At 39.5% G+C, this 12,833-nt stretch overlaps 1 protein-coding gene across 1 annotated transcript in view; it reads right to left on the reverse strand.

Annotated features, from left to right (window-relative positions):
- Positions 1-3,138: 3,138 nt before the first annotated feature.
- Positions 3,139-12,833, reverse strand: part of LGSN (lengsin, lens protein with glutamine synthetase domain) — a 66,214-nt gene continuing 56,519 nt past the window's right edge. Inside the window, exons 4-5 of the mRNA XM_043487865.1 lie at positions 8,218-8,384; positions 3,139-4,559 (exon numbers count right to left, since the gene is read on the reverse strand). Coding sequence (XP_043343800.1) covers positions 3,360-4,559; positions 8,218-8,384 — 1,367 coding nt within the window. The 3' untranslated portion in view covers positions 3,139-3,359. The remainder of the gene's footprint in view (positions 4,560-8,217; positions 8,385-12,833) is intronic.

Consider the following 12,833-nt stretch of genomic DNA (forward strand, 5'->3'; position numbering starts at 1 on the left):
CTCCAAAGAGGTATATACATGATATACATGATTTTTGGCTAGAGAATAAGTGCAGACAACCAAGCATACAATTAAGTAAAAGATTACCTGGTTCATTACCACAGTGAACAGGTAGTTCAGTTAATGATTTTAATGATTTTTCATGTATGGGAAGATGTGAGAATCTTGGTTTATTAAAATTCTTCCTCAGATATGCATCTAACTATCTAAGGGCCTGTTTTTCCAAGGCATGGAGTGCTTCATTCTGTTTTTCGTCCTGAATTCCTTTTGGGGCCCACCATTGGTCAGTGGGGGGCTTCCTAGGTGGCTCAGGTGTAAAGAATCCACCTGTCAAGCAGGAGGCTCAGGAGATGCAGGTTCCATCTCTGGATTGGAAAGATCCCCTGGAGGAGGAAATGGAAGCCCATTCTAGAATTCTCGCTTGGAAAATCTTGAGAGGAGCCTGGTGAGCTGCAGCTCATGGGATCACAAAGAGTCTGAACATGACTTAGCAACTAAACATGCATGCATGGACATCAGTCAATGACTGCAGTGCTAAAGACTTGATACTTGTAGAACTGGGGGGTGGAAAATAATCTTTATTTTATAGGTCTATACAGCTCTTTCAGAGTGAATGACAATGCAATTTTTTTGCACGTATAAGTCTTCTAGTTCAGATTCTCCTCTCTAGTAGTAGAAAGATTGAAGAAGTGGTCTTTTACTAGTCCTTTTACTTTTATTCTTTCATCCTCGAACCCCTCAAATGCCCTCCCAACACACACACACACACACACAAGTGAGAAAGGTAAATTTTATCCAAGTAACAAAGACACAAAATCACTATGCCTTAAAGGAAATAGAAATAAAAATCTGAAAGTTGGCAAAGCCTGCATCCTCTGCTCCCTCCCATCCTGTTACTACCCCTGTGTGGCTCCATTGTCAAAGGTATTGCCCTCCTTGCTCTGCAAGGTAGCCAACAGGAAGACAAGGGCAGAAGCATGGGGAAAGGACAGGGAGCAGAGAATCTGTCCTTGAAGGAGTTTTGTAGAGCTTCCTATGACATTTCAAGTTATATTTCTTTGGTCTGGTCCTAGTAACATGACTGCACATAGTCACAATGAAACTCCAGAAATGTCATTTTAATTTTTTATAGTGTGTTCCAAACAGACACCTTTGTATGTCACTACTGAGAACAGAGGGGAAAATAAAGACAGGGAGACAACCAGCAAGCTCCTCCCCCACCCCACCCAGAATGTGAGGGGTTTCATTCTCTGGAGCGTCCTTGCATTTTCCTTTCCTTCTCCACCTACCCTACGCTAACTTTCTCTCCTCCTCTTAATCGTCTAAAAAAATCTTATTTTTGTGTATACAAACACACTTTTCCTGCTCAAAGGAAAGAGGGAGAGCAATTAGAAGACTAACTGACTTTCACTATTCAAGTCACTGAGTATTGTGAAATGAAACTATATCGGTGGGCAAGAAATGTCACAGTCACCAGTTATTTGGGACCTCCAATGTGAATGAGAGCCCCCAAAAGGGAACATAATTCCTGTGACCTGGCAGATGCTACCACCCACCTCAATTTTTGCTGAGGAGCTTGCAGGGATGCAAGAAACAGCCAGCTGCCACACCTGCCACCCTGTAGGGTGAACAAGGAGAACAAGGAATTGAGGGTGTAAATAATCAAGAGACAGCGTTTGGCCTAGATGGCTGAAGTACATATGAAAGGAATAAGTTCAGTGAGCCCAGAGACTTTCATCTTCCCATGCATAGAAGAATACTAAATTCCCTAACTGGATATCTGGTTTTCCTTACTTGTTTACTTAACGATAATCTTTGATATTCAGACTACCTGCCCCCTTTGTTGCAAACTTGTATATCTTCTGACTCCCTCTCCTGCATGCTTGGAGTAGTTTTCTCAGGGCTTCTGAGATACTGCCTCCTGGGCTTGGAGTCCTTAACATTACAACCAAATAAAATAACTCTCTACTAATTTTTTAGTTGACAGTTGCATGGGTTTGAGTCTTCCCTGGTGGCACAGATGATAAAGAATCTGCCCACAACATGGAAGACCAGAGTTAGACACCTGGGTAAGGAAGGTAATCTTGCCTAGAGAATTCTATGGACAGAGGAGCCTGGTTTCACTACAGTCCATTGGGTGGCAAAGAATCAGACACAACCGAGTGACTAACACTTTCACACTTTTTCACTCTTCATGGATTTGAATTAGGAAGATCTGAGTCATATTCTAATCCTCTGACTGTGTGTTTGCTGTCTAAGCTGAGATCATAGTTTTAATTGAACATAAAATTTCCTATTTGATTCTAAGCAGTGAAATAGGGTTTTGTTTGCTAGTAGGTTGATATTTAATTTCCTTCCCAAAGGAGCTAAACTTCAGTGATAGTTACAATAGTCTCTCATTCAAACAATGTTTAGAACATTTAATACTGTCTGGGAAGATACCAGCTTATGACAGTAAGAGAATCAGTAATTTAAAGGCAATTTTAGCTTGAAACAGTGTCCTAGACATCAAGGCAGCTGTTTTTGCACTTTACAAAGCACTAGATACTAGAGGTATCTTTAGAATTTCCAAAGAGTGGTACAAACCAGGCACAGCCCACCTACCCCAGTCCATCCCCATTTCATCTGTATTCTATGGATTAGGCTTCTATATAAGATATGGTTTAAAGAAAGATTTTAACTACTTTTAAATGTTTGATCTCATTGCTCCCAGCTCAAAATCCATTTCTTGTGGACATTACAGACTTGAACTTCCTTAGACTTTCAGAAGTTGGTGATGCAGGGTAGAAAGAGATGGGACATATGTGAAAACTTCTGCTAATTTGTCATCATTACATATTTTTGAAAACCTTAATTAAATCATTTGGAAACATCACAATGATGTTTGAAAAATAGATCCTCAATATGAGTGAGATTATATTATCAAATGTCTTTGTTTCCCTGGCAGTCACAATGTATGTGTATAATTGAAAATTACTTCATTGTATTTTTAGTCATTTAAATTTTGTTTTCTAACTCTTAAGTCTTTTTTATTCTGCAAATATATTTGTTGCCCCCCCCCCCAAAAAAAAAAACCCTGAATATTTGTGTCTAGGTCAACAAACATACACAGAGGCAATGACCACCGAGTGACAAGACTTGCTGGGTTTGCACATCACTATTGCACCACAACTTTATTGTTTGTTTCTATTAGAATCTTCTCAGTAGCCCCATGTCATCTTCAAATATTTTCATGGGGCAAAACAGAGAGAAAGCATTTGTAGTCTTATTATTATTAGAAAATTCCATCTTTTCTTTCTGGCAAATCAGCAACTTAAAAAAAAACTCACACTGTTACAGAAATAGTTAAGGGTTCCACTCTAAATAAAATATTCTAAGAATTTATTTCTCTCAGCATCTGTTTCTTCATTTTCTAACTCATATTTTTTCATGGCAACAAAATACCGAATGAAAGTTTCTCCTAGAGCCTGTCTCAGACATTGATCTTCCTCTAGTGCCATGAGGGCATGTTCCAGTTTCAAAGGGATCTCAGAAGGCTTGGACTGATGAAGGTCTGTGCTGTTCTCTGGACCAGCCAAAACACCATCATCGCTGTAAAGTCCATCCATGCCTGCAGCAACAGTGGCAGCCAGCACCAGGTAAGGATTTGCTGTGGCTGAGCCCAGTTTATTTTCTATTCTAGTGCCTTTCTCACCATGACACTTAATATTAAAAGCACAGCTGTTATCATTGTACCCCCACGTGGTCGGCACACTCTCCTTCAGGTCTTTGCTCTCTTTAGAATAACGCTTCCTGCAGCTAACAGCAGGAGCCATCAAGCAGCTGAGGGCAGCAGAGTGCTTCAAGAGGCCTGCCAACCATTTTTTCCCAGTAATCGTGAGCTGCTCAATTCCAGAACTGCTACAGAACATGTTTTTCTTCTCATCGACATCCCAGAGACTATGAGACAAAATTCCTGAATTACAGAATCCAGTCTCGATGAAAAAGCTGGTGATATAATTATACTTCCTTGCCACTTCTTTGACAGCCATTCTGAGGGTAAATGCATTATCAGCTGAACTGATGCCAAATTCAGGCAGAAAACAGATTTCCATCTGGCCAGGCCTGGTAGAGGAGGAAAAGCTCTCAACATTGGCCCCAGTGTGATACAAACCATCCACGAGTTCCTGGATGAACGGCTGGTCGTGATTATTTAGCAGTGCTGAAGCAGGAAGAGATATGGTTTTTGAATTGATAATTTCAGGTATACCAAAAATGCAAAAATCATAAATGAAAGCAGAGAGCAGGGAGAAGCCAGCATCCTGCAGCTGGCTCAGCTGCCTTTTGGCGATGTGCCTCGGGGAGGTCAGAAGAGGCTCCCCGGTCACAGTGAACGTGTCACAGATCACTCTGGCTGTTCTCTTGGCCCACGGCAGAACTCTGAAGGTTGATAGCTCTGGCATCAGTACTATGTCACTATTAAAACACGTTGCTCTAATGTGATCCACTTCATTGTCCTTAGGATTTGGTATCAATTCAAGATAACCTCGGGGCATGTAAACACCATGAATCACTTTTTCCTAAAGAAGTTAAAGGACAGAGCAATCAACTTTTGAAGCTTGAAACCAAACAAAAAAGTTGGGGGACGGGAAGTGGGAGTGGGAGAGCATTCCTACTGAGAAAAAAAAAAAAAAACAACAAAAAAAACATGCTTCATCTGTTAGTTGAAACTAGCTTATTACAGATACATTTTAAATAGTTTAAAATAATATTCTCAAAGGTAATTTATAAACAAGTCAATAGCTCTAGGCTTTAGCCTTTGGAGACTTTATATGCTCATGCAAACAGCACTCATAAATAAAAGCTATAGCAATAAAGAAAATGTCTTTATAGCAAATTAAAAAGGTAAAACCTAAAGGAATTATTTGAAATGATTATAACCAAAAGTACTTTTTAAAGTCACTTTTTATCACATGGCATAGTTGCTAATACTGCCAACAAGGCTTTATTTCAACTTATTCTATTGTAATCCTCCAAAAAGAGTCAGTAGGCCGTCTGCAGTCCTTCTCAGAGAGCTCACTGGTCACACACAGGACACATGGGACAGGGGAGCCAGGGTTGCTGACCATGGCTCTTCCTTCCTCACTCACCTTTACAGTCCACTAATGAGCAAACTACCTCATAGGCACAGAGTTCCGAAAACCTTGCCCATGAATGTGGACCTAAGTTATAGTTTCCAGAATGTTGTAGCCTTCAAGTCAGCATGACTTGAGTATCACCAAATCTATTTCTAGTCCTAACTCTTTCATTAATTGCTTGTGTGAAGTTAGGCAGGTCATGGTACTATATACATACCTCAGCCGCCATATCTGTGAAACAAAAGTGTTAGATGAAATGATTGCTAATGCATTTTCTGGTCAAATACCTGTTGGATTCAATAGATTTAGTTTTTATTTAACTTTTCTATGTACCACACAACTGGGAAATGATGAAGTATGAAGTTGAATAGACACATAAATTTTTTTCTAGAAATTGTGTGGCAGGAATGTCAATAAGGTTTCATGTGTTGAAATTTACATATATGGGTAGAGAAAAAGTTGGCTGTAAAGTTCCGTTCCCGTGATGTCAGTGAACATGGTGAGGTTAATTCTGCAAGCCAATTCGGTTTTTATATTAAATACCTCCAAATCTCAAAGAGCTTGGCTACTGAGGAGCAGCTGGTACTAGAAGAGGTGACTCTGCTGTGATTGGTGTTGAGTCACTGCCTCCTTCACTTTCCACCATCTCTACACAATTTCAAATGCCATTTGACTTATGTGATCTGAATCCACCTTTACCAGTAATAAAGTTGATAAGTCAAGCACTATTCAATGACTGTTTAATTTTTCAACCTACTCACGGACTTGTATATATAAATTTCATGTGTGTGTGTGTTCAGTTCAGTTCAGTCGCTCAGTCATGTATGACTCTTTGCGACTCCATGAATCACAGCATGCCAGGCCTCCCTGTCCATCACCAACTCTCAAGAGTTTACTCAAACTCATGACCATCGAGTCAGTGATGCCATCCAGCCATCTCATCCTCTGTCGTCCCCTTCTCCTCCTGCCCCCAATCCCTTCCAGCATCAGGGTCTTTTCCAATGAGTCAACCCTTCGCATGAGGTGGCCAAAGTATTGGAGTTTCAGCTTCAGCATCAGTCCTTCCAATGAATACCCAGGACTTATCTCCTTTAGGATGGACTGGTTGGACCTCCTTGCAGTCCAAGGGACTCTCAAGAGTCTTCTACAACACCACAGTTCAAAAGCATCAATTCTTTGGTGCTCAGCTTTCTTCACAGTCCAACTCTCACATCCATACATGACCACTGGAAAAACCATAGCCTTGACCAGACAGAACTTTGTTGGCAAAGTGATGTCTCTGCTTTTTGATATGCTATCTAGCTTGGTCATAACTTTCCTCCCAAGCAGTAAACGTCTTTTAATTTCATGGCTGCAGTCACCATCTGCAGTGATTTTGGAGCCCCCAAAAATAAAGTGTGACATTGTTTCCACTGTCTCCCCATCTATTTCCCATGAGGTGATGGGACCAGATGCCATGATCTTAGTTTTCTGAATGTTAAGTTTTAAGCCAACTTTTTCACTCTCCTCTTTCACTTTCATCAAGAGGCTTTTTAGTTCCTCTTCACTTTCTGCCATAAGGGTGGTGTCTTCTGCATATCTGAGGTTATTGATACTTCTCCCAGCAATCTTGATTCTAGCTTGTGCTTCTTCCAGCCCAGCGTTTCTCATAATGTACTCTGCATATAAGTTAAATAAGCAGGGTGACAACATACAGCCTTGACGTACTCCTTTTCCTATTTGGAACCAGTCTGTTGTTCCATGTCAACTTCTAACTGTTGCTTCCTGACCTGCATACAGGTTTCTCAAGAGGCAGGTCAGGTGGTCTGGTATTCCCTTCTCTTGAAGAATTTTCCACAGTTTATTGTGATTCACACAGTCGAAGGCTTTGGCATAGTCAATAAAGCAGAAATAGATGTTTTTCTGGAACTCTCTTGCTTTTTCGAAGATCCAGCGGATATTGGCAATTTGATCTCTGGTTCCGCTGCCTTTTCTAAAACCAGCTTGAACATCTGGAAGTTCTCGGTTCACATATTGCTGAAGCCTGGCTTGGAGAATTTTGAGCCTTACCTTACTAGTGTGTGAGATGAGTGCAATTGTGCGGTAGTTTGAGCATTCATTGGGATTGCCTTTCTTTGGAATTGGAATGAAAACGGACCTTTTCCAGTCCTGTGGCCACTGCTCAGTTTTCCAAATTTGCTGACATATTGTGTGCAGCACTTTCACAGCATCACCCTTTAGGATTTGAAATAGCTCAACTGAAATTCCGTCACATCCACTAGCTTTGTTCGTAGTGATGCTTTCTAAGGCCCACTTGACTTCACATTCCAGGATGTCTGGCTCTAGGTGAGTGATCACACCATTGTGATTATCTGGGTCGTGAAGATCTTTTTTGTACAGTTCTTCTGTGTATTCTTGCCACCTCTTCTTAATATCTTCTGCTTCTGTTAGATCCATACCATTTCTGTCCTTTATGAGCCCATTTTTGCATGAAATGTTCCCTTGGTATCTCTAATTTTCTTGAAGAGATCTCTAGTCTTTCCCATTCTGTTGTTTTCCTCTATTTCTTTGTGTGTGTGTGTAGGCGGATTTAAATAATTTTTTTGAGATACATGTTTGACTTATTTGGAACTCTTTAAAAAATGTTTTGAAAAACTCTAGTTTTACTCAGTGTAAAGCAAATTAGAAAATTACAATTTAATATTGAAAGAAATATTTCAATAATAATCTTTGGGGATGCTTAATTTTGATACTTTTGTATAATACTGACTGATGTCCCTTCCTAAGAAATGTTTCAATAACACAGTAATCGGTTATCAAAATAAACGCATGACATAAACTGAAAAAAAAAATCTCAATTCTCAAACATCTGAAAATGCAGTGTTTCTTAATATCACTATTTTTGAAAACTTAATAATATTTGTTAAGTCATCAAGCTTTCTTTTTATATTTGCTTCTAAGTCTTCTGTCATAATTTTCTCATATCAAACAAGGGTTAGATTTGTTTTCAGTTTGAATTGCTGTTTAGATTACAATAAAATTAGAAAGAGTAATAAGGACCATTCACTTGCAAATGAATTGAATGAAATGACATTCAGCCATAACTACTTGCAAAACTCACTTGGAAAAATTGTGCAGGGATACTCTTAGACCTGGACACACCATGGAGGTCTGTTGCTTCAAATCGCACAAATTGAAGGTGATTTTTGGCCATCTCTTGTTTAATGTGCTTCATTCTAGAGAAGAGTTGAGGTTCAGTAGGAACTTGAGTGTTGTCCCTGGTGTTATCTGTAAAATAAAAAATGATCTAAATCATTAGATCATGATGAACTGAGAAGTAAAATGAGGCTAAAGAATAGGGAATTTGTCATTATGATCGTTAGCAAAAGCATCATGTTTCCATGTCTTTGTCTTAGAGCTGGAGATCTTATTTTTCTTAGCCTGCCTTTGCCATATTCCTGAGAATATAGTCTCTAAACAGCCTGAGAGATTATCACTTGGGATGAAGTTCAGTCTAAGAGTATTTGCTTAAATAAACAAAAGTATTATATGGAAATACTTACTGAAAATGTCTTTGTTTACAGAAATTAAAATATATTTCCCTCACTGCTTTGGCACCATATAAGATGTATATAGATAAGTATCACTGAAAAGACTTTGAGCTTCTTGAGCTTCTTTGAGCTTTACCATTTTTGAAAACTTAATGATATTTATTAAGTCATCAAACTTTCTTTTTATATTTATTCCTAAGTCTTCTGTCTTAATTTTCTCATATCAAACAAATCATAATTTCATAATTTCAATAAGAGGAAAAAAGATAGCTCTGTGAAGTGGAATTATTCAAGGCAGAACTAAAATTAACAGTCTTAATTATAATTAGCTTTGCATTTCTATTGGGTAAATAAATGCTGTTTGGGAGCTGAAAGTACACATTTAGCTCCTAGGGGAACAATAATGTGTAGTGGTATTCCACAAATAAAAAGTTTCTGTAATATTAAAGGTAAAATTATTCTTGTTTATTTTCTGTTGGTTTGCTTTTTTATTTCCTTTTCTTTGGCAAAATGGCTTTATATCTTTATAAAAGCATCTGAATCTAAGATATCTACATCTATTTGTTAAATTCAAAACTTGTATAAATGAGAATATAAAAGTGTTTTTTGTTTGACTTAGTATGAATAGAATGCTACATTTCTTAAGTCTCCTGCCTCTGGATTTCAGTCTTATTCTTCCAGTAGCCTCGAGACTTCTCCTACTATACTACGATAATAAAACTTCTAGGTTAATGGTGAAAAGATTCTCCACAGTGAGGGACACCCAGAGAGGTTCACAGAGTTACATGAGGAAGAGGAGAGGGAGGAAGGAGATAGAGATTAGCAGGAGGAGAAAAAGGGGGACTCAAGAGGAGAGAGACAGATCTACGCAGTACTCCATTACCTAAGTGTTCTCAGTAGCCCAGAAACCCACAGAGATTCACAGAATTGGATTGAGAAGAGAAGGGGGAGGGAGGAAATAGAGGTGATTTGGGGGAGAAAAAGGAGAATCAAAAGCAGGAGAGAGTAATCATCACACTCCTGAGTAAAAATGGGTACTGAATATTGGATTCTTAAATGTCCAAAATTGATATCAAATACTGAAAAACAAAGATAAAAAATCTAGAGTAGAGGTTAGACTCTTAAAAATACAATGTTAAAAACAAAAACACAAAAAATTTAAGAAATATATATGAAATTTGCTTTAAAAATAGGGTCTTTTTTTTTTTTTGCAAGGTTACAGTGGGTTATGAAAATGAAAATTAAGGAGTAATAGAGGAGTAATATAGGACTTGAAAAAAAATAAAAGAAAAAAAAGAAAAAAGAGAAAAAAATTTTTTAATTAAAAAAGAAAAAGAAATAGTAAAATATATATCTAGGAATTTCTCTGGAGCTGTTGCGGGCAGTGTGGGTTTGGTTCAGTTTCAGATAGCCCCTTGTTCCAGCTTACACTTCTCCATATCTATAGGCCCCTTCCGGTGTAGTCGGTGTTAACTACAGGGATTTTAATCTGTTGCACCTGTCACTTCTGAAGCGGTTCCGTTTGTTTATTTGGCTTCTGTTAGCAGGTCTCTACAGTGTCTATTTTCCGCCCTGACACAAGTGGGTGGAGGTGGTCTCTTATTTAGGTTCGCTTGTTCAGTCCTGCTGTGGGGAGGGAGGGGCGCTGCAGACAAATGTCACTGGTGTGTGTGGGGAGCACTCGCAGTGTTCCGGCCACACTGGGTTTGCCCCCGCTCACGGGTGTGTGCTTTCCCCGTCTACACTGCTCAGGCTCCCGGCTGCTCTACAGGGAGCGGGCCCTGAGTTGCGTGCACTTCCCAGGCCTAAGCCACTCAGGTTCAGGTTTTCGGGTACTCCACAAAGATGCAGACTCAGTTGGGCCTGCGCTTTGTGCCTTCCCCGGCCCGAGCAGCTCAGGCAGCCAGGAGCTTGAGGTGCGCACTCTCCCCGGGTATGGTGCGCCTTATCCCCTTCGCGGTCCCAGCCTCAGTTTCCATGCGTGCCGCTGGTCTGGTGTGCCTGTGTCTCTTCTGGGGAGCTGATCTCTGCCTGCGACCCTCCCAGCAGATGTCAACTATACAGAATCTCAGGAAGTCTTTGGTTAGAGACTGGAAGCCTGTTTGCAGTTTGGTAGGAGATGCCCTCTCCGGGGCGAGTTTGCCCCTTTCCCCTCCCCCCTGTCTCCTGCCTCCGGCGGGGGATGGGCCTGTCCACAGCCGGCTAGCTCTTCTCTGGAATTGCTCAGTCCTTCCTTTGTTCTGCGAATGGGCTGGCAGTATCTTCAGTTTGGGCTTTTTGCAGGTTAATTTTTTCCCTGTCTCTCTTGCTATCCCACAGTTTAAGTTGCCATCTCTCCTTTGCTCCCTCAGATTGCCCTCAGGGCATTCAGGCCCGGTCCTTACCCTAAGCAATGCTGCTGCCTGCTCCTCTCGGTTCCGCCCCCACTTGCTGGTGGTGGATGCGAGCGTCTGGGGTACTTTTCTGCTGGGAGTTGCTTTTAGGCATGTAATCTGTGGGTTTTATTTATTTTTCCTCCTGGTTATGTTGCCCTCTGAGATTCGAAAACTTCTCCCAGACCCTCCAGTGCGAGGGTTTCCTGGTGTTTGGAAACTTCCTCTGTTAAGACTTCCTTCCCGGGATGGGTCTCCGTCCCTAACTCTTTTGTCTCTTTTTTTATCTTTTATATTTTGTCCTACCTCCTTTCGAAGACAATGGGCTGCTTTTCTGGATGCCTGATGTCCTCTGCTAGCGATCAGAAGTTGTTTTGTGGTGTTTGCTCAGCGTTCAAATGTTCTTTCGATGAATTTGTAGGGGAGAAAGTGGTCTCCCCGTCCTATTCCTCCACCATCTTAGCTCCTCCCCTCCAGAAAGCTACATTTCTAATTTAAAAAAATATATATGCAACAAGCAACAAAGGTTTACTGTATAGCATAGGGAACTATAGTCAATATCTTGCAATAACCTAAAATGAAAAATAAGTTCAAAATAACATACGTATATGTATAGCTGAATCACACACACAAAAAGAATTTTACTTTTTGAAATTTAGTAATGTTTATCTTTTTGCCAGTTTTTCTAAATGTCCTACAGACATCTAATAACATGGTATGAGATACAAAATTTTAAATATATTTGTGTAGGATGTGATTAATATAAATTAGCTAAATATAAATCTATTATATTTAAATTATTAATAACAACATTCAAGAGGCTCCTATTCTTATTTTTTCTTCACTTGATAAAATGTTCTTAGAGAAATGTTAATATGTCTCACTATGGTTATGTATTTTTTCTTTTCCCATATATTTCTTCTGATTTTTCCTTTGTGTGTCTTTGTTTCTTTGTTGTTAAGGTGTCTAATGGTTTATCATGTCTAATTTTTTTTTGTGAGTGAAATGAAAGTCAGGCAGTCGTGACTGACTCTTTTTGACACCTTGGACTGTATAGTCCTTGGAATTCTCCAGACCAGAATACTGGACTGGGTAGCCTTTCCCTTCTCCAAGGTATCTTCCCAATCCAGGGGTCAAACCCAGGTCTTCCACACTGCAGGCAGATTCTTTACCTTTTATCATTAAAAATATTCATCTTTGTTTCATTTAAAATGCATAAATAAATTTTAAATAAAAGTTTTTTTCAAGAATGAGAGTGTAGAAGATGAAAAATATAGGCTGAGTATTCAGTTTAAAAAACTTAAAAACTAAAAAATATATATTCATTTCATGACTTTTAAGATAGTCTACAAATTCTAAAACTTTAGAATTAGAAGAGATTTTGGAGATAAATCATCTAATTTAACCAATTCATTAGCTTGAATCCCAGAAAATTACAGCCAGTTTCCCTGAATCACACTCTTTGTCCTTCACCAAAACTGAAACTGGAATCCAGACCTTTTGATTCCCAGTGATGGCTCAATACCATAAGACAACTGAATGTATGTAAAGCCTACAGAAGCTCAGATCCACAGCATGCATCACAAATGTTAGATACAGTCTAAACTTTTTGGTGAGGCAACAGACTGTAATGATTTGGCACAAACACTGAAGCTCATCTGCCTCCCTCCATATCCTGCCTTTGCCTTGGCGACTTTTCTTATCTCAACTTTCTTATGTGCCTCAGCTTTCTCACTGACACAATATTACCTACTTCATGGGCTTGTTATGATGATTAAACAAGTTACTTAAGAGTTTCTGATAGACAATAAGCA

The sequence above is a fragment of the Cervus canadensis genome, chromosome 15, assembly GCF_019320065.1.
Source record: "Cervus canadensis isolate Bull #8, Minnesota chromosome 15, ASM1932006v1, whole genome shotgun sequence".
NCBI lineage: Eukaryota > Metazoa > Chordata > Mammalia > Artiodactyla > Cervidae > Cervus > Cervus canadensis.